The sequence below is a fragment of the Panthera leo genome, chromosome B1 (genome assembly GCF_018350215.1).
Source record: "Panthera leo isolate Ple1 chromosome B1, P.leo_Ple1_pat1.1, whole genome shotgun sequence".
Lineage (NCBI taxonomy): Eukaryota > Metazoa > Chordata > Mammalia > Carnivora > Felidae > Panthera > Panthera leo.
In genome coordinates, this window is record NC_056682.1 from 38,831,765 (window position 1) to 38,853,985 (window position 22,221).

General features: G+C 37.0%; 1 protein-coding gene across 3 annotated transcripts in view; it reads right to left on the bottom strand.

Annotated features, from left to right (window-relative positions):
* The window catches only part of PSD3 (pleckstrin and Sec7 domain containing 3), a 727,438-nt gene that overhangs the window by 484,332 nt on the left and 220,885 nt on the right, over positions 1–22,221 (bottom strand). For all 3 annotated transcript variants that reach the window (XM_042934671.1, XM_042934669.1, XM_042934672.1), the window contains one exon: positions 13,612–13,720. In XM_042934671.1, the coding sequence (XP_042790605.1) occupies positions 13,612–13,720 (109 nt within the window). The remainder of the gene's footprint in view (positions 1–13,611; positions 13,721–22,221) is intronic.

The window sequence follows — 22,221 nt, forward strand, 5'->3', positions numbered from 1 at the left end:
ATACATGAATTCAGCAAAGTTGCAGGGTACAAAATGAATGTACAGAAATCGGTTGCATTTTTATACACCAATAATGAAGCAACAGAAAGAAATAAAGAATCTGATCCCATTCACAATTGCACCAAGAATCATAAAATACCTAGGAATAAATCTAACCAAAGATGTAAAAGTCCTGTATGTGAAAACTATAGAAAGCTTATGAAGGAAATTGAAGAAGATACAAAGAAATGGAAAAACATTGCATGCTCATGGATTGGAAGAATAAATATTGTTAAAGTGTTAATACTACCGAAAGCAATCTACACATTCAATGCAATCCCAATCAAAACTGCACCAGCATTCTTCTGAAAGCTAGAACAAGTAATCCTAAAATTTGTAAGGAACCACAAAAGACCCCGAATAGCCAAAGTAATATTGAAGAAGAAGACCAAAGTGGGAGGCATCACAATCCCAGACTTTAACCTCTATACAAAACTGTAATCATCAAGACAGCATGGTATTGGCACAAAAACAGACACATAGACCAATGGAATAGAATTGAGACCCCAGAACTGGGCCCACAAATGTATGGCCAATTAATCTTTCACAAAGCAGGAAAGAGTATCCAATGGAAAAAAGACAGTCTCTTTAATAAATGGTGCTGGGAGAACTGGACAGCAACATGCAGAAGAATGAAACTAGACCACTTCTTACACCATTCACAAAAAATAAACTCAAAATGGATAAAGGACCTGAATGTGAAACAGGAAACCATCAAAACCCTAGAGGAGAAAGCAGGAAAAACCTCTATGACCTCAGCCACAGCAATTTCTTACTTGACACGTCTCCAAAGGCAAGGGAATTAAAAACAAAAATGAACTATTGGGACCTCATCAAGATAAAAAGCTTCTGCACTACAAAGGAAAGAAATCAACAAAACTAAAAGGCAACAGATGGAATGGGAAAAGATATTTGCAAATGACCTATCAGACAAAGGGCGAGTATCCAAAATATATAAAGAACTCACCAAACTCTGCACCTGAGAAACAAATAATCCAGTGAAGAAATGGGCAGAAGACATGAATGGACAATATTCTAAAGAAGACATCCAGATGGCCAATAGACACATGGAAAGATGCTCAATGTCACTCCTCATCAGGGAAATACAAATCAAAACCACACTGAGATACCACCTCACACCAGTCAGAGTGGCTAAAATGAACAAATCAGGAGACTATGGATGCTGGAGAGGATGTGGAAAACGAGAACCCTCTTGCACTGTTGGTGGGAATGCAAACTGGTGCAGCTGCTCTGGAAAACAGTGTGGAGGTTCCTCAAAAAATTAAAAATAGATCTACCCTATGACCCAGCAATAGCACTGCTAGGAATTTACCCAAGGGATACAGGAGTGCTGATGCATAGGGGCATTTGTACCCCAATGTTTATAGCACCACTTTCAACAACAGCCAAATTATGGAAAGAGTCTAAACGTCCATCAACTGATGAATGGGTAAAGAAGATGTGGTTTATGTATACAATGGAATACTACTTAACAATGAGAAAGAATGAAATCTGGCCATTTGTAGCAACGTGGATGGAAGTGGAGAGTGTTATGCTAAGTGAAATAAGTCAGGCAGAGAAAGACGGTTACCACATGTTTTCACTCATATGTGGATCCTGAGAAACTTAACAGAGAACCATCGGGGAGGGGAAGGGGGAATAAAATTTACAGAGAGGGAGGGAGGCAAACAACGAGAGACTCTAAAATACTGAGAACAAACTGAGGGTTGATGGGGGGGTGGGGGAGAGGGGAAAGTGGGTGATGGGCATTGAGAAGGGCACCTGTTGGCATGAGCACAGGATGTTGTATGGAAACCAATTTGACAATAAATTATATTTAAAATAAAAATAAATTAAAAATAAAACTAAAAAAAAAACAAAAACAAACAAACAAAAAAAACCCAGACCATTAAAAACTACTGCCTATCAAGCACAGTCTGTGAGATAGCTAAAATAATAGGACATCTGGACATCTTGCCAACTTAAGAAGGACCAAGGAATGGTGAGTCAGTCTAATATATAGTTGTGTATTATACTGTAAAATCATTTCTCTGCTTTTCATCATGGGTAGGAAGGAAGCTGGAAAGTGGAAAGGAAGGAGCAAACTAAATAAAATGTGCCAAAGATAGAGGATTTACTAAAGGACTAAGCATAAAATTATAAACCAACTTGTATCTGTGATGAAGACAAGAACAATAATACAACTGAAGACCCTAGAATTAGATTTGTCATCAGTTACTTTGTATAATTGTGGTTTTCTAAACCAACCCACATTTTTCTGAAAACAATGTCTCCTAGCTTTCCTGGGTCCTAAAGCCAGATGCAAAGATTAGATAGGAACATGAATAAGGTTAGGCTGCAGTGCTACTTTGCATGTTGCTCACCAGGAATTCTATGTATATGGGGCAGTGTCAACACAAATCAGTAAGACGCTCTACATTTACCCAATACCTTCTATCATTAAGAGTTATTCAGCTTCATTCTCACACCATAAGCAAAAAAATAATTCAAAATGGATCACAGACCTAAATCTAAGAGTCAGAACTATAAAACTTAAAAAACAATATTAGCAATACATCTTCTTGACCTTGGATTAGGCACAAGGTTCTTAAATATCAAAAGCACAAGCAACAAAAGAATTGATAAACTGGACTTGATAAAAACTTTAAAATTTTGCGCTGCAAATGATACTATCAGGAAAGTAAAGACAACCCACACAATGGGAGAAAATATTTGCAAATAATATCTCTGAAAAGGGACCTGTATACAGAATATACAAACAACTCTTAAAACCTAATCATAATAAGATAAACCAATTAAAAACTAGGCAAAGGATCTGAATAGACATTTCCCCAAAGGAGATATAAATAAGCCACTAAGCACATGAAAAGATGATCAACATCATTAGTCACTGACGAAATTGAAAACAAAACCACAATGAGATTCTACCTCACATCCACTAGCATGGTTATAATAAAAAGGTAATAACAAGTGTTGGCAAGAATGTGGAGAAATTGGAACCCTTGTACACAGCTGATGGGAATACAAAATGGTGCAACCACTGTGGAAAAAATTTAGAAGTTCCTCAAAAGGTTTAACATAGAATCACCATATGATCCAGCAATTCTGCTTCTGGTACATACCCAAAAGAAATGAAAGTATACATCCATACAAAAACCTATACCCAAATGTTCATAAAACCATTATTCATAATAGCCCCAAAGTAGAAACAACCCAAATATACATCAAATGAATAGATAAATAAAATGTTCCTTTTCATATAATAAAATATTCTGCAATTTATTATGGAATGAAGTAGTGAGGCTACAGCATGGATGAAAACAATACAATAAGTGAAAAAAAAGCTAATCATAAAAGACCACATATTATATGATTTCAGTTACATGAAGTGTCTAGAATAAGTAAATCCACAGAGACAAAAAATAATTCAGTGATCGCCTACTGAAGTATGAAGGGGGATACAGAGTGACTGCTAAGGCATATAGTCTTTTCTTTTTAGGGTGATCAAAATATTCTAAATTAACTGTGGTGATACATGCACAACTCAACTCTCTGAACATACTGAAAACCACTGAAGTTTATACTTTAAATGGATTAATTATGTGGCATTATAAGCTACATCTCAATAAGGCTTTTAAAAATCAATACCACTTCTGAGTATATATCCAAAGGAAATGAAATAAGTATCTCAAGATATCTACACCCCCATGCTCACTACAGAATTCACTGTAGCCAAAACATGGAAAGAACTTAACTGTTCATCAACAAATAAACTGATAAAGAAAATGTGGTATATACAATGGAATATTTTTCAGTCATGAGAAGGAAGGAAATTTGCCACTTGCAACAACATGGATGGACCTTAACAGCATTGTGCTAAGTGAGGCAAGTCAGACAGAGACAAGTACCACATGATCACACTTTTATGTGGAATCTAAAAAAGTCAACACAAAGGAACAGAGTAGACTGGTGGTTACCAGGGGCAAAGGGGTAGGGAATGGGGAGATGTTGGTCAAAGGCCAAAAACTTCCAATCAAAAACTAAGTAAGTTGTGGGATGTAATGTACAGCTTAGTGACTATAGTTAACAATATGGTATTGCATACTTGAAATCTGCTTACAGAGTATATCTTAAATGTGTTCACGAAAGAAAGAAAGAAAGAAAGAAAGAAAGAAAGAAAGAAAGAAAGAAAGAAAGAAAAGAAAAAGAAAGAAACTATGTGAGGTGATAGATGTGTTAACTAAACTTAATGTGGTAATCACTTCACAATATACATACTTATCAAGTCATCACATTGGATACCTTAAACCTATACAATGTTATCTGCCAATTGTATATATCAATAAAACTAGAGAAAAAAAGAGGTATTCATATTTCTGGGTTACTATGATAGATAAGGACACAAGTTTGCCTCCTCTCCTTTTCTAAGTCCCATTAAAATGACAAATTTAAGGGGCACCTGGGTCGCTCAGTCAGTTAAACATCCAACACGGTTTCCGCTCAGGTCATGATCTCATAGTTTGTTGGTTCAAGCCCTGCATTGGGCTCTGTATTGACAGCATGGAGCCTGCTTGAGACTCTCTCTTTCTCCCTCTTTCTCTCTGCCCCTCCCCCACTTACTCGCACACCCTCTCGCTCTCTCTCTCTCAAAAATAAATAAACCTTAAAAATAAATGACAAATTTCAAAACAAATTTGTTAACAATGTTTAGAAAAAGAGGAACATTATTAAGCCAGAGATTTTAATGAGTTTGTCAGACTAAAAGGGATAGGGTTATAATCATAGAGAAAATAAAGCAGAAATCACAACCAAGAACTAATCCAGAAGGCTTTTGTTACCCTAATGGTAAAACCACAGAGAAGCTAAACGTCCAGGGTTGACAGGTGTCCACACCCAGAATGGGAAGCAGAACAGATGTCACTGTGATTAACTGAAGAATTACCTACAAAGCAGCTTCCCATTTTGTCCCCTCTTCCACCATTCTCCCTACCTAGAAGCTTGTTGACATCAAAAGCACCTAGCTCACCCACGTACCCCTATACCAGTCCATAAATCTCAGCTCACCAAGATTCTTCTCAGCCCTTCTCTATCAGCCCTCCCTCCTCCTCAAGGAAGAGGCCTGCTGGGGATGCACTCCACACATACAGAGAAATTCTAGCTATCTATATTTGGGAACTCAGTCTTTCATTCGTGCATATGAATGGGGAAAAACAACTCCAACAGACATTTGAGGAAAAACAGTGGCTTCCAAGAGAAGTTCCAAGATTTAATAAAATAGAACTAACCCTGGATAAAGTAGAAATTCCAGAAACAGAAGGTAATCTTGGAAAAACAACTCTAATTAATTCTTTAGAGATTCAACATAATAATGCATACACAAAAGAACAGATTGCAGGGAAACCTGAGTGTCAGAGAATGGGAAAGAACTTTTGAAATTATAAGTATAATTATCAAAGTGAATCTTTTATTAGAAAGCTTTTAATTACATATTTTAAAATAGAAGAGGGGTGCCTGGGTGGCTCAGTTGGTTAAGCATCCAACTTCAACTCAGGTCATGATCTTGTGGTCAATGAGTTCAAGCCCCACGTCGGGCTCTGTGCTGACAGGTCAGAGCCTGGAACCTGCTTCAGATTCTGTGTCTTCCTCTTTCTCTGCTCCTCCCCCAATCATACTCTGTATCTCTCTCAAAAGTAAATAAACATTAAAAAAAATTTTTTTAATTTTTTAAATAGGAAAGAAAAATTAAGAGACATTGATGATTAATCAAATCCAAGTGAACCAACAGCCATCTAGTAGGAATTTCAAAGTAAAAACCATTTAAAAAGTGGAAAGGGAATAATTTAAAAATAATAGAACAAATGGTCCCAAAGCTACAGAAAGATATGACCGGAAAGGCTCAACAAGTACCATGCAGAAAATACAATGATTCATGCCTCCTGACATGTCAGAGGGCAGAGAGAAAGTGTCCAGAGAGAAACAGCAGGTGACAAAAAGGAGCAAGCATCAGAGTGGCCATGGCACCAATGGATCCAACAGAAAGGGAAGCAGTAACATCAGACTTCTTAAAGGAAATAACGTGAACCTAGAGTTTAATTCTGTGGAAAAAAGCAACAAAGCATAAATACAAAATAGTCATTTTCTGACATACAAAGCTTTAGGAATTTTACCAATCCCAGAACCTCTCCAAAAGTATTACTAAAGGGTAAAGGACAGACTCCAGTCAAAAAAAAAAAAAAAAAAAAGGATTCCAAGAATGAAACATGCAATCCAAAAAGCAGTACATCTAATCAAGAATACAATATAAACAATTCTTTTAAAATCTAAGGAGAACAGGGGCGCCTGGGTGGCTCTGTCGGTTGAGCATCCGACTTGGGCTCAGGTCATGATTTCATGGTCCGTGAGTTTGAGCCCCACATCGGGCTCTGTGCTGACAGCTCAGAGTCTGGAGCCTGTTTTGGGTTCTGTGTCTCCCTCTCTCTCTGCCCCTCCCCCGCTCAAGCTTTGTCTCTGTCTCTCTCAAAAATAAATAAACATTAAAAAAAAATCTAAGGAGAACAGCTGTATAAAGGCATAGAAAACTTTTAGCAAAAATTAGAACAAGTTTGTCAGAAGGTTCTAAGAAGGATGTGTTCACGGTGATAATGAATTGCTTGTTACAAATAATCCTATTAATAGGCAAGGAAGATTAGGAGTACACTGGTTGGGATGAGCACTGGGTGTTATATGTAAGTGATGTATCACTAAATTACATTCTTGAAAACATTATTACACTTTATGTTAACTAACTTGGATTTAAATTAAAGTTGAAAAAGAGAGAGAGAGGTGAGAAGAAGCTTATTTTCTTTTGGACATACTTGTATGAGAATTTGTGGCTGGCATTACAGCAGCCATCTTGATAACATGAGGGGACATGTCTTGGATGAATGCCAACAGGTTGCAGATGGCAAAGGGAAGTGATGGGAACATCTATGTCCTTGTTAATACCTTGCACACTGGAACAACTAAACTGGAAACTCCTACCTTTTAAACCTTCTTTACATTGGATAATAAGGTTTTATCAATGTTCAAAAATAATAATAATAATCCAGTTACACCTAGTGATAAAGTGAAGACATAACAATTGATCAGTAAATTATAACAACCTGCTGGCCCCTCCCCTCACTTTTTTCTCCTCTCTGCTCTGGTTAGCTGTACAACCATGAACAGCACGTTACAGACACAGGATCTACTTGCGTTTTACATCAGGTCCAACTACACTACCTGGACTCTACATTCCGTAAATGCTGGTGCTGGATTTTAAATTTTTAGAGTCAACCTATAGTAAAAACACAAAAGATTGTGTCCTAGTTTCAGAACAGAATGTAAATGCCATAAGTCTTATAAAAGTAAAGGTGAGACAGATGGAGGCTCAGCCTGGAGAAGGACAGCTGGAGGGGAGATGCAGAGGCACCACATTCTTATCTTACAGAAGAATGTCATGAGATGACTATTTAGAATCCATGGCTTACGAAACACAGTTTCAAATACTAATATTTAAAAACCATAGCTGTAACCAAGTAAACAATAAAAACACAACTTTTGGTATGGGGGGGGATGAATAAACTATAATACAGATGTTAGCATATTATCTATGAGGCAACTACAGTAAAAGCTTTTCCAAAAAGTGAAAGGAAAAAAAGGGTAGGAGAAAAAAGCAATACTCAGTCAAGATAGCAATCACTACCACAGGGAAGAACTGGGAGAGAGAATGTTGTGGGATCCTCACTCAGAGGAAGAAGAGTCAGGTTCACGGTTTGGAGAGAGAAAGATTTAGAGAATAGTACTAACAATGTGCCCCTAAGGGAGGGAATGGAGAGTGGCAAAGAAGATGACTCTTGTTTTTTGGCCACGTATAATTTGTTAAAAGTTATATTTTTCAGATTATACACACATATCATTTTGGTAATAAGAACTTAAATTTCCTATTTAAAATAAAAAATAAATGCCTACATCTGAAGGAGTAAAAGCTAGTTATGTCCATTTTCCTCTATTAAATTTGGTACAGTGTTTTGTTTGAGATAATATTCAATGCTGAAGAGGTTGTGAAAGATGAACATTAATGTACCCAGAGGAGAATCTGAATAGGAACAATCTTACTTTTTTTTTTAAATGTTTATTTATTTTTGACAGAGAAAGAGACAGAGCATGAGCAGGCAAGGGGCAGAGAGAGAGGGAGTCACAAAATCCAAAGCAAGCTCCATGCTCTGAGCTGTCAGCCCAGAGCCCAGCATGGGGCTCAAATTCACTAACCTTGAGACTATGATCTGAGCCAAAGTCGGACACTTAACCAACTGATCTACCCAGGTACCCCAGAACAATCTTTCTGTTAAACGGTTTGTTAAATGTGGATTTTAGTTCTGTTCACTACTATTCCCAAGACCTAGAACAATGTCTGCTACAGAGTAATATATTCAGTGAACGAGGAAGAAACAAGAAGAAACATCTATGTACTCTTGGGTATGGAACTTATAAACAAACAAACAAAAAATCAGAAGTAAACTTTACCAAAATTAGAACATATTGTTTGGAATTACAGAAGCTCTTTCCTCCCCCCTTCTTTTCACTTCTCTACAGATAACATATGATAAGCAAGGATCAAAAAAGAGTTCATCAGTCCCTACCAAATGTAAACCTAAATATGTACACTTAACCAAGCACTGTGGGGGTTTTTATTCCACTATCTGTATTTTTTATTTTCTGTAAGTTATATTTGTTTTTTGCTCAAATATGCATGTCCCTGCTTCACACTTTCCCTTCATCATAATGGTTTCTTTTCCTTCTTTTATCTTTTAAACAAGCCAATTTTACAATTTCAGAATATTCTACTGTCTCTAGTTCTTTGGGTCTTGATTCCCTATTTGTTGTGAATGTTGATCCCCCCCACCCCTTCCATGGAAGCTCCTTCTTTTTTGCTATTTATGCCATTTTATTGTGAGTTGATCAATATTATGGATTACTGATTTATTAACATGGGGGTTTTCTTTGTCCTGAGCTGTGAGACAATCCCTCAGAGTAGTTTTGCATACTCCAGCAATAATTTGTGGAGTTTCTCCAGTCTGTGAAACTGAAAACTGAAGAAAGCCTCATTTAAAATGGAGTGGGCAGGCCAGAAGGGAAGTTCTCGTGCCCTACCACTGGTCAACTGCAGACCCCAGCATGAAGAGCAGTATTGTGCTTTCGCTACAGGAAGAAACCTACTTTATGATTCCAGCAGCAGAAAGGAAGAATTTCTACTTGGCCAGCAATAAGCTCAGCCAATAATACCACAACTCACCCAACGAGAAACTGTTACCACCCTAAACTCTTGCTTTCCTCCAACAAACTTTTGTTGAAAGCAGCCCCTCCCATTTTCCTCTTTTTCTCTATAATGTTCCTTTCCTTTGATCTTGGAACTTCCTTATGTTTTGCCATAGTTTGCATGTCCCAAATTGCAATTCCTCTGCTATTGCTGAATAAACTGATTTTGCTAGTAAAATAACTGGCTTTTTTACTTTTAAGGTCAACATGTCCAACACCAGTTTTATGTCAATTTCTAGATAGCATGTGAAGATACACTTGAATCTCTAGCCCATCAGTGCTGCAGGCTTGGATTTCAGTTCCACATGAGTTGACTTTTTCCCACCCTCAGAGCTCTGGAAAATTAGTGTATAAATCCCCTGCCCCCTTACCTCCTCCCTGACCTCTACCTCATTCTAAAGCATCTAAACTACCCTTGGGCAAGTTCGTTAGTATTTCTGAAGCACATTTCTTTACCTACTTACCTTAAAAAGTTTACAAATCAATAAAGAATACAGGGTGAAAAAACATAAAGAACACAGGAGTGAGATTCTGTCAATTTGTAAGAGTCATATAAGTTGATTCCCCTTCTTAGAAGGCATCCCACAGGCCCCTTTACTTTCTCATGCACTTCTATAAGTCACCTGTTCTGCCTAAAAGTTGAGGAACAGAATCTTAATCTTCTTCAAAGAATTTCTCAAACATTTTTCCCTCCCAGATTTTGACCAAATCAGAGACTAACTAATGTTGGCCATCTGATACTGTCTTATGAACACTTCAAAAAACATACTTTCCCAAATTGAAGCCACTCTCCTGTTAAAGTGTACTTTATCTGACTAGTTTAGAAAAGCCATACTGGTCATCTAAGCAGTAACCTAAAGAGGAAAGGTGTGGGAAGTAGAAAGTCTGAAAGGCACTGTCACTCAACTGCTAATTAATACAGGCCTTATGGTTAGCCCCAAGTGCAGCCCCTGTGATATCTCTTTTTATCTCTTTGAAGTTCAATGCAGCTCTACACATATTCTAATAGCTGACTAGAATGGAAGCGGGCAACCTATCTCTGGTGGCTCACAGCCTCATTAAGTAACAGCACAACTGACATCACACATAGCCAGAGCCTCTCAACAACTACCAACTACTGCTTTAGCCCTTGAGAAGCTCCTGAAAGCTGCAGCTCCCAGAAAGCAGAAGGAACACAGAAATTAAGGAAACAGTCACTTCTTTCTTTTCACTATAGTGATAAACAGATAATGAGAATCTAGATCTTAATTCCATGCCAAGAGATTCTTCCACCATTCACATGTTCTCCTGTACCCCATTCTAAGCCTTGCCACTGATTCAAAATCCCTGCAATAAGCTATAGTTTGCAAATAATCTTGACTTGTTTCCCCTAGAACCTCCTACCAACAACTCATGTTAAGTTGCTGCTCAATGACAAAGTCTAAACCTTCTCTCCCTGTAGCAGTGACATTTTCCTTGGGCCTCACAGAGGATCACGAACCACGGGACCTTACCTGATCTGATTATGTCATTACTAGGGTACCACCTGTCAGGTGATGCCTCCTGAGTATTACTGGGGATGCATCCATTTCTCCAGCAGGCTGCTTCTGGAGCACCTAGGTTAAGTCACTTATTTAATTTACTTTTTTTCTTTTTTAATGGAAAAAAAAAAAACCTTTGTGGGAAGAGATATGTCTATCAATCAAATTCAAATAGAAACACTGTCCTATTCTCTCTACTACCTTAACTCTACAGTCGTCTGAATTTGGGCAGTGTTTTGATGACAAATGACTAGTCTATGTAAAGAAACTTCAACAGTGTTTTTGAAATGAAAAAAATATGCTATAATTTCTTTGTAAAGATATGAAAAGAATACTTTCCAAGTCAATATAAACTTGCATTTTACAACCCTCCTATTGTAACCGATAGCTTCTGCTTCTCTGTTCCAATTTCCAGATCAATTCATCTTGATTTGCCACTTCCTCTCTGCACACCTGGATAAAATGCAAACTCTATCCTGCCTTAGGCCCAAATGATTTTGCCCCCCATTTAAACGATTATCTTTCTAAATTTAAAACCAACCAGGCTAATCTCCTTCCTGTCCATGAAACAATTTTTATTTTCTGCCACCATACCTTTGGCTCATTCCATTCCCTCAATCTGAAATGCCCTCCCCTAAAACCTTACTAATCAGAACACTAGTCATTCTTTATGAAAAAGTTCAACTTCTAACTCTCCATGAAGTCACAGCTGAAAATGATCATCCCCCCCCACCAATCACTTACAGATATGTTTCTCTCTGACCAAAGAATAAGCTCCTAAAGGGAAAGAACTATGTCTTTACTTTTTTGCACCCTCACAGTGCCCAGTACAGATAACTACACATAACTGTTATTTAAACATATTTACTCAATAAATACATGCATACTTTCACATCTGCAGAATAACATCACACCAGACACAAATAATACTAACTGTTTTTACCAAGGCAAATAAAAACAGGTTTAAAATGTCATTTTGATTTGACTCAGGTATACAGAGAATACTACTCAAAACCTAGGAGTAAGGAATAACCAAACTCACCCACCAAGTCAGAGAACTATGCAGACATTTGATACTATCTCTACATAGTAAAGTAAAAATACTTTTTCTGAAAGAAAAATAAAAAAACACCTCTAATCAGCACAAAATCACAATGTGACATGCAAAGGCTATGCCAAGGAGTTTTAAATAGTCTTGGGTAAATCAGTATACCCTGTCTGAGAAATAATGAATAGATGAGTAAGTGCCCTAAAACTCAAGCCCAGAATAGTTAGGTATTTACGCTGAATGATAAATAACAAATCGGGGCACTATAATAAAAGCAGAATGATTTTTGGGGCACCTGCGTGGCTCAGTCAGTTAAGCATCCAACTTCAACTCAGGTCATGATCTCACAATTCATGAGTTCTGGTCCCATGAGCTGTCAGCACAGAGCCTGGAGCCTCCTTCAGATTCTGTGTCTGTCCCTCCCCTGCTCATGCTCTGTCTCTCAAAAACAAATAAACATTAAAAAAATTTTTTTTAAAGCAGAATGATTTTTTTTTTAATTTTTTTTTTAACGTTTATTTATTTTTGAGACTGAGAGAGACAGAGCATGAACAGGGGAGGGGCAGAGAGAGAGGGAGACACAGAATCGGAAGCAGGCTCCAGGCTCTGAGCCACCAGCCCAGAGCCCGACGTGGGGCTCGAACTCACGGACCGTGAGATCGTGACCTGAGCTGAAGTCGGACGCTCAACCGACTGAGCCACCCAGGCGCCCCAAAAGCAGAATGATTTTTTAAAAATAACCTAGCTGTTTTATTCTTCATCAAGAGTCCTCAACTATTGCTATATCTAATAAATATGCACCATTAGGTAAAAGAAATTATTACATGGTTGCATATACACTGCATTCTTGCTATCCCCAAATATTATCGGGGTCCATTACATAATCTTATCTAACATGTAAGTCAAAAAAGCAGGTATTATTTGATTTTTTCAACTGAACAACAGCTACATTAGGTCAGATACCTTGACTACCCAAAACAAAAATCAGTGTCAGACAGTGATAGAATTGAGGAAAGTCATGACTGTACTTCTAAATCTCAACTTCAAATATGGTATGATGATGATGATGATTACAATAAACAATAACATTAGCAAACACTTTTATAACACTCGTTACATGCCAAACGTGGCTCTGAGATCTTTACATTCGCCAATTTACTTAAAATCCCCAAAAGAATTCTGAGACATGTATACTATCTTATTTACAACATGTATAGTCCCATTTTATAGATGAAAACACTGAGGCACAAGCAGATTAGATAACTTACTCAAGGTCATACATCTCATAAGTTATAAGGCCAGAATTCAAACTTCGGAAGTCTAGCTCCACACCCAGGCTCCTAACCAAATGCAATATCCCTTTCTTAGCTAATTCCCAAGACAACTCATATCCTCTTTATCATGTACTGATTGAGTACTTCTCCACCTTCATTACTGCCTTCCTACCTTTTTGAAATTTGTTCACTTTATTCATCAAAAAAATGTTTCTAAGATATAAAAGTTAAAAATGCAGGATGTGATTCTTGTAGTTTGTTCTGGGTAATTTCAGATCAGTTCTTGGTTGAAGAAATCTCAGCTTTTAACATCTGAAATCTCTGTAGCACTTCACATCTGTTACCTAAAGGAAGAGGGTAGGGAAACACTTACTAGTATCTGGAGGTTTCTCTTTAGATATGCCAAATAAAAATTCATATTTGGCCTTGGCAACACTCTGGGAATGAGACGATGCATTGTTAACCCAAACAAATGTCTCTGCCTGCAAAATTAAAACAAAAAAAAAGTTATCATTAAAAACATAAAAAATACATCATAAAACAAACCAACCACAAGAGAATGGTTAAGCAATAATGAAATATCTTCTTGACAGAATGCTACATGGCCATTAAAAATGAAACATAAAAAATATAATACAACAAAAATCAAAATACAAAATGATCACTGAAAGATTACAATTGTATAGAAAAATAAACATACATCTATGGGGAATAAGAAATTTATGAAAACTTTGGCTTGATGGAGGGGGCAGAATTATGGTACAATACTTGTTTAAAAAATTTTTTTAATGTTTATTTATTTTTGAGAGAGAGACAGAGTGCAGGCAGGGGAGGGGCAGAGAGAGAAGGAGACACAGAATCCAAACAGGCTCCCAGCTCTGAGCTGTCAACACAGAGCCCAACACAGGGCTTGAACTCACAAACCCCGAGATCATGACCTGAGCCAAAGTTGTACACTTAACCAACCAGGTGCCCCTATTTTTTTAAATTGAAGTACAGTTGACATACAACATTATATTAGTTTCAGGTATACAACAGAGTGATACAAAACTCTCACCCCGAAAATTATAGTTACCATCTGCTACCATACAAAGTTATTACAATATGATTGACTATATTCCCTATACTATACTATTCATCCCCATGACTTACTTTATAATTAAGTTTGTACCTTAAGTTTGTATAATTAAGTTTGTACCTCTTAATCCCTTTCACCTATTTAGCCCATCCTCCCATCCTCCAACCCCCTAGCAACCACCAGTTTGTTCTCTGCATTTATGTTCTCCGCATTCATCTCTATTCTGGGTACGTTTTTGTTTGTTCGCTGGTTTTGTTTCTTTAGATTCTACTTATAAGTGAAATCACATGGTATTGTCTTTTTCCATCTGACTTATTTCACTTAGCAAAATACCCTCTAGGTGCCCATCCATAGTATCATAAAAGGCAAGCTTTCAGTCTTTTTTTATGGCTGAGTTTTATTCCATTTATACATACATATATATATATATATATATATATATATATATATATACACACACGTGTGTATATATGTGTGTACACACATATATATGTATATGTACACACACACATATATGTATACCACATCACATTAATTCATTCATCTGTGGATGGGCACTTGGGTTGCTTCTGTATCTTGGATATTAGAAAAACACTGCAATACACATAGGAGTGCATACATCTTTTCAAATTAATGTTTTCTTTTTTTCTTCCAGAAGTAGAATTACTGGATCATATGATACTTCTATTTTTAATTTTTTGAGGAATTTCCATACTATTTTCCACATAGCTGTACCAATTTACATTCCCACCAATAGTGCATGAGGGTTCCCTTTTCTCCACATCCTAACAACTGTTATTTCTTGTCTTTTTGATAATAGTCATTAGCCATTCTATGTGAGCTGATATCTCACTGTGATTTTAATTTACATTTCTCTGATGATTAGGGATGTTGACCATCTTTTCACATGTCTCTTGCCATCTGTATGTCTTCTTTGGAAAAATGTCTATTCAGGTCCTCTGTCTAATTTTTAATCAATTATTTATGGTTTTGTTTGGAGTTGAGTTGTAGGAGTTCTTTATATATTTTGGATGTTAACGCCTTATCAGATATATCATTTGCAAATGTCCTCTCACATTCAAGTAGGTTTTTTGAATTTTGTCATTATTTTTATTATTTTTTTTTTATTTTAGAGAGAGAGAGAGAGAGGAGTACAAGCTAGGGAGAGGGCACAGGGAGAGAGAATTTTGAACTCCACACTGAGCATGGAGCTTTGACACAGGCCTTGATCCCATGACCCTGGGATCATGACCTGAGCTGAAATCAAGAGTCAGATGCTCAACTGACTGAGCCACCCAGGCATCCCACATTTTGGTCTTTAATCTATTTTGAGTCTATTTTTGGTGCATGGTGTAAGAAAGTGGTCCGCTTTCATTCTTTTACATGCTGCTGTCTAACTCTTTACTAAAGATACTGTCTTTTCCCAATGTATATTCTTGCCTTCTTTGTCATAGTTATTGACCATATAAGTATGGGGTTATTTCTTTTTTTTTTTTAATTTTTTTTAATGTTTTATTTATTTTTGAGACAGAGAGAGACAGAGCATGAGCAGGGGACGGGTAGAGAGAGAGAGAGAGACAGAATCTGAAGCAGGCTCCAGGCTCTGAGCTGTCAGCACACAGCCCGATGCAGGGCTCGAACTCACACACCGCGAGATCATGACCTGAGCCAAAGTTGGATGCTCAACCGAATGAGCCACCCAGGCGCCCCTGTATGGGGTTATTTCTTGGCTATCTGTCCTGTTCAATTGATCTATGTGTCTATTTTTGTTGCCAGGACCATATTGTTTTGAGTACTATAGCTTTGCAGTATAGTTTGAAATGTGAGATTGTGATACTTACAACTTTGTGCTTCTTTCTCAAGAATACGTTGGCCATTCAGGGTCCTTTACAGTTCCACATAAATTTTACAACTGTTTGTTCTAGTTGTGGGAAAAATACTACTGTCATTTTGATAGGGATTGCACTGAATCTGTAGACTGTTTTGGATTAATATGTACATTTTAACATTAATTCTTCCAGTCCATAAACCTAGTATATCTTTCCACTTATTTGTGTCAGCTTCAAGTTCTTTCATCAGTGTCTTACAGTTTTCAGAGTACAGGTCTTTCACCTTCTTGGTTAAATGTATTCCTAGGTATTTTACTCTTTTTGATACAGTTGTAAATGGGACTGTTTTCCTAATTTCTCTTTCTGCTAGTTCATTATTAGTATATAGAAATCCAACAGGTTTCTGTATATTAATTTTGTATTCTGCAACTTTACCAAATTCATTTATCAGTTCTAATAGTTTTTTAGTGGACGTTTTAATTTTTCTATATATAATATAATGTTATCTGCATATAGCAACAGTTTTATTTCTTCCTTACCAATGTGGATACCTTTTATTTCTTTCTCTTGATTAACTGCTGCAGCTAAGACTTCCAGCACTATGTTGAATAAAAGTGGCCAAGAGTTAACATCCTTGTCTTGTTCCTAGCCTTAGAGAGAAAAAGCTTTTAGCTTTTCACCATTGAGTATGATGTTATCTGTGGGTTGGCAGAATTTTTTAAATTAAACTTATGTTACTTTTCTGCAATTAGCAAACTGTATTTTATTTTTAGATGTGTCATGTTCCAAATGATTATCAATACCTATAGCACACAGCAGGAATATTTGTGTATGGGTTCTACTAAAATATGCTAACATAAAGAAGTCTTTCCCCAAAAAGACCTTATTTTTTATGTAATCAGAAACACCATTCAGCCAAACAGGGGGCACAGAGTATAAGTGCCACTCATCCCATTTATACTAACTTTCCTAAATTTAAGCATCTGTCCCAGTGTTCTCTGGAATTCCATAAAGTCCCCTATTTGAAAGATAAGCTACAAAGGTGACTGTGAAAGTGGGTTCACATCATGATTCTAAATTCCTATGGCCTTCCTCCTGGCTGCTTTAGGCAACTGCCAAAACTCAGGCATGCCTCCCTCCCTTCTCTGGCCTAGTATTAATTTAAAATAAGTAACAAGATAGAAATTGTAAAACACAGAGAAATCTAGCCTAGTTCAATCAGGGAGCCATTCTTCTGCCACTTTACCCTGAACCCAAAAATCAACCAAAATCCAGATACTGCCCTCCCTGGTTTCTACCCTCTAATTATGAGATATCTTCTTTTCTCATGTCTGAGCAGCAAACATAACCGTTCACTGTAGGAGACAGAAGCACAGAGAGTTTTATCAGCAACCAAACAGCTACTTCATAGAGGGAAATTTTATGACTTCTATTATATTCCTTGGAGGAGAAATGATTGACAGTAGTGAGAAGGCCCATGATGGGGTTATGATTAACTCCATCACCCTACTGCAGACCAGTTCAACAGGTAGGCCTCTCTTTGTTCTTTCCTACCAATATCAAAGAGCTAGTTTGTACAAGTTTGAGGAAACAATTTATTTCTTAAAATAGCTCTACAATCACTTAATGTTCAACTGTGTAAAATTTATCTTTTTGGTAAAGGTGTATACTCCTCTTGGGAGTTATGTGCTTGATATTCACAAGCCGTTGATTAACCTTTTCCCCAGCAGAGAGGAAATATCAATGTTTTGATGTGTTTAGGGAGCTTCAGACTGGTAAAAGAGGAATGTGATGCCCTAGGTATCGTGGTAGAGCGGTTAAGGAAGGGTCTCTGAGTAACTAATACTTGTAGAAATGAGAAGGATGAGAGCCAGGGAAGAACAGACTCCCCCATCTAAGCAGAGAGAGGGTCATATAGCAGGAGGCCTTATAGCAGGAAAGGATTAGGCTACTCAAATGATTGAAAAGCCAACATGGCCACAGAATAGTGGGTAAATGGGAAACTTTAGAGACTGACCAAGAAAATAACACAGCAGAAAGTAAGGAGAGGAGACAGGAGCCAAACACACATGATGTGTAGGTCAAGGAAAGGTCTGATGAGAAGCCAGGGAAGGGTTTGAAATATATGGTGACTCACTAACCCATTTAAAAGATCATTCATTTAGGGGCGCCTGGGTGGCTCAGTTGGTTAAGCGTCCAACTCTTGAGTTGGGCTCAGGACATGATCTCACAGTTCGTGAGTACGAGACCTGTGTTGGGTTCCACACAGATAGTTTGGAGCCTGCTTAGAATTCTTTCTTTCTCTCTCTCTCTCTGCCCCTCCCTGTTCATGCTCGCTCGCTCTCTCTCTCTCTCTCTAAGTATATAAATTTTTTTAAAAAAGATCATCCATTTAAACTTTTAAAAGATCATATGATTGTTATGGGGTAAATGGATTGAAATGAGTTAAGAGGAAGCAAATACCAGTTAAGAGTCCAAGTTAGAGAGTATGGAAACTTAGAGTAGAATGATGGCAATGAAAATAGGCAGAAGTAGATGAATTTGAAATATACTTTGTAGGAAGGATCTACATGAATTTTCTGATAAATTGGATTTAAGAAATGAGAGAAAGGGTGATTTCAGGGATAATTGCAATGAGTAATATTTACTAACCACTTAGTCCAGGCACATTATTGTCTAATGCAGCAGGGAGAAACTTAGCTTTTCTGACTCCTTATTACTATTTCCCTTAGTACTGTGGCATATAAGCTTAGAAACTTCTGCTTAGCCCTGCACACAGGCATGTTATAGCAAGATTTGCAAAAACTATTTTCCATCCAAAATCTACCTCACCCAAGGAAATAAGGAAGTATGTACAAAAATGACTATACTATGTTTAAGATTTATAAGAATGACATGACCAGATTCCTATATGTAAAGATTAACTGACCAAGGACAAAAGTTACATGACCTTCCTCAGATGTCTACAAACATCAGTCACCTTTAGACTCCAACTCTGTACTGCTTCCCCCTCTTCCTAACATAGAAGAAACTCAAATCTCATGCTTGGAGAGATGGTTCTTTGGGACAATAATCCTAGTCCACCACTGGATTGTTGGCTTTCTGAACAAAATTGCTTACATCCCCCAACATCTTGCCCTTGACTCTCTGGTCTACTGTGTGGCCAGCAGAACCACCTTGGACTTGGTTACATTAATGCAATACATTAATATCTCATTTAATACTCAGGATAACTGTAGGAGATGGGCACTACTATCATCCAAGTCTCATAGTTAGAGAAAGAGGCAATGAGTGGGTAAGTAAGTTGTCCAAGGTTATAAAGCTAGTAAATTGTGGAATCCAGATTCAAATCCTGAATGCAGAACCCATGACTCAGGGAAGGACTCCCAGGAATCTGACCTGAGCAAATGCGTGCATATACTGAGATATGGAAAAACTAGAGAAGGAACATTATCAATAGCTTGGATTTGGGCTTCCAGGTGACTTCCCAAGGTCTCAGTAAAACAACAAAAAAGAAAATTCTAAAGGCAAAATCCATTACTATGGTGCTAGAAAAGATGCCATCAATAAAGCACCAGTTTTAAGAAATTATAGGAAGATAATGTTTCGGCATAGAGTTTCAATTTAAAGCCTGAAAACTGTTCTCTAAGGAACATTTCTCTTGAGCAAGGTTTCTAAGCCTCAGTTCCATATCAATAGAATTCTGGAGGTCTGAAGTTAAATGGTAAAAAAATAAAACAACAACACTTACATCTTTATTTTCACTTACCTTAAACTGAAATTTAGCTTTTTTTTTTCAAATATGAATATATGCAACTAACCATAGAATTATTATCAGTAGCTGTAACTTTGGCACCAGTAGAAATCACAGCCATTTTCACATCATATAACAGTTACTGCAGATATCTTAAAAATATAATTCATACTCATCCTTGAAATGATAGTAGTTACTAGAACCACCACTAAATTTAATTATGAATAAAGAAATGCATTACCATATCACAAATTTGTTTAATATTTTGTTAAACATAAATCATTAAACATATGTATTAAACAATATAACTGGTTCTACTGTAGATCCATGTATGTTACTGTATGTACTTAAAAAGCATTATTTTGACAAGAGGTACATAGCATTACCAGATTGTCAAAAGGGGTCGTGGCACTGAAGAAAAGACCTTGCGCAGCTCTTAAGTATAGAGAATAAATTGATGCTACCAGAGGGGAGGGGGTGGAGGAGTGGGTAAAATAGGTGATGGGGATTAAAGAGTACGTATCATGATGAAATAAAATAATTTTTAAAAAAAGAAAATAACAACAAAAAAAGAAGAGACCCTGCTCAAAAGCATGGTTCTTTAAAGTGTGGCTCATGACCCATTAGTGGCTTGATCAGGTTTTCATATAAGTTTATACACGTACACACACATATATATATGAGAATAAAATTGAAAATACCAGAGTATGACAGCACATAGTAAGATTAAACATTGTTTTATATAACTCCTAAATTACTTGTGTACATGCACAGGTGTGTGTATATCAGATCACGATGTAAAATGTGTATCTCACCATGAGTCATGATCAAAACTGTTGGAAACACATTGCTCTAGAGTGGCTCTCAAACTTCAGTACGACTTGGCATCACCTACATGATTTATTAAAACAGGTACTTGGAGATTCACCCAGAGTTTGTATTTTAGTACGTCTGGGATGTGTGGCCTGAGAATTTGTATTTTCCAACAATTTTGCATGTAATATTAGTGCTGGTGCTCCAGGGACTGTATTTTGTAAACCATTCCTCTAGACCAATGTTTTTCATCCTTTCTTATATATATGAATCACCTGGGAATCTTGTTAAAATGTAGATTAATCAGATCTGGGGTGGTTCCCAAGAGATGCTGACACTGGTTCATAGAGCACATCTGTGCTAAAGCTTGCAAGTAAAGCAGTACTCAAAGCATTTTCAGACTTCAGAGAAGAGAAACATTTTTTAAAGGGATGTTTTACCCAGGAGTTAAATACACTAAAAGCTTTCACTGTGATAAAGCACTCCATACTATGACAATTACGGGGGAGCCTAAAACTTAACATTCAGGCCTAAATCAAAGCATTAACATTCTTCCACCTTGCCTAGTGAAATAAAATTCATTTACTTACATTAGTTATTCTTAACCAAAGACATATTCTCTTCCCATGCCAAAGGTTATAAATCTCTACAATACCCATCTCTACAATAATTTTTGCGGGTCTTTGAAAAATCCTATTTGAAACAAGCAGCTTGACGGGAGACCCATATAATTTGGTACTACTTTTTTCTTCTGTATTACTAATTGAATAAAATATGTTCTTTTATTTTATCACAGTCACTTTAGAAACATAAATCTCATTGAAGTAGGGGGTATGAAGTAACATTAGCAAATGGACTGTCAGATGATCCAGACTTCACTCCCAGCTGGAATTTCCACTCAATCTCACACTAATGCTTAGTCTTTGGACTTTAGCCTCCCTATTGATAAAGAGTGTTACTCAAATTTATCTCAAATTCTGAAGCACAAAGATTCTTCACACTTCTGTACCTCCTTCGCAGTTACTACATTAAGGAGGAATAACAAAGACCTCTCCCCTGCGGTAACATTACAATGACATGATTACCAAAACATACCCTGCACTTAAATATTCAAATAAAATCTCAATCTTACATTTTACATGGCTTTTCAGATTTGCAAAGAATTTTCACTTACATTTTCTAACTCTCAAGATGTTACTGACTATAATTACCTATTAGACACAAGAAAAACACTACTGATGTAAAATAATTCTTCCAATTGTCTAGCTGCAAAAAATTAAGAGGACAAAGCAGAAAGCTGTGAGCAAATTTCAGAAGTAAAAGTCACTGAATTTGGGATGGGAGGGATGGGGCCAGAGGAAGAGTGGAGTAGGGGCTGACAGAAGAGTTGGAGGAGGATGGTATGCTCCTTAATTTCATTACCATTTCAATTTCAGTATGGTGTTCAGAGGATGTGAGAGCCTCCTAGTCAGTCAGAATTGAGTATTAGAAAATGCTTTAAGCCAGAGA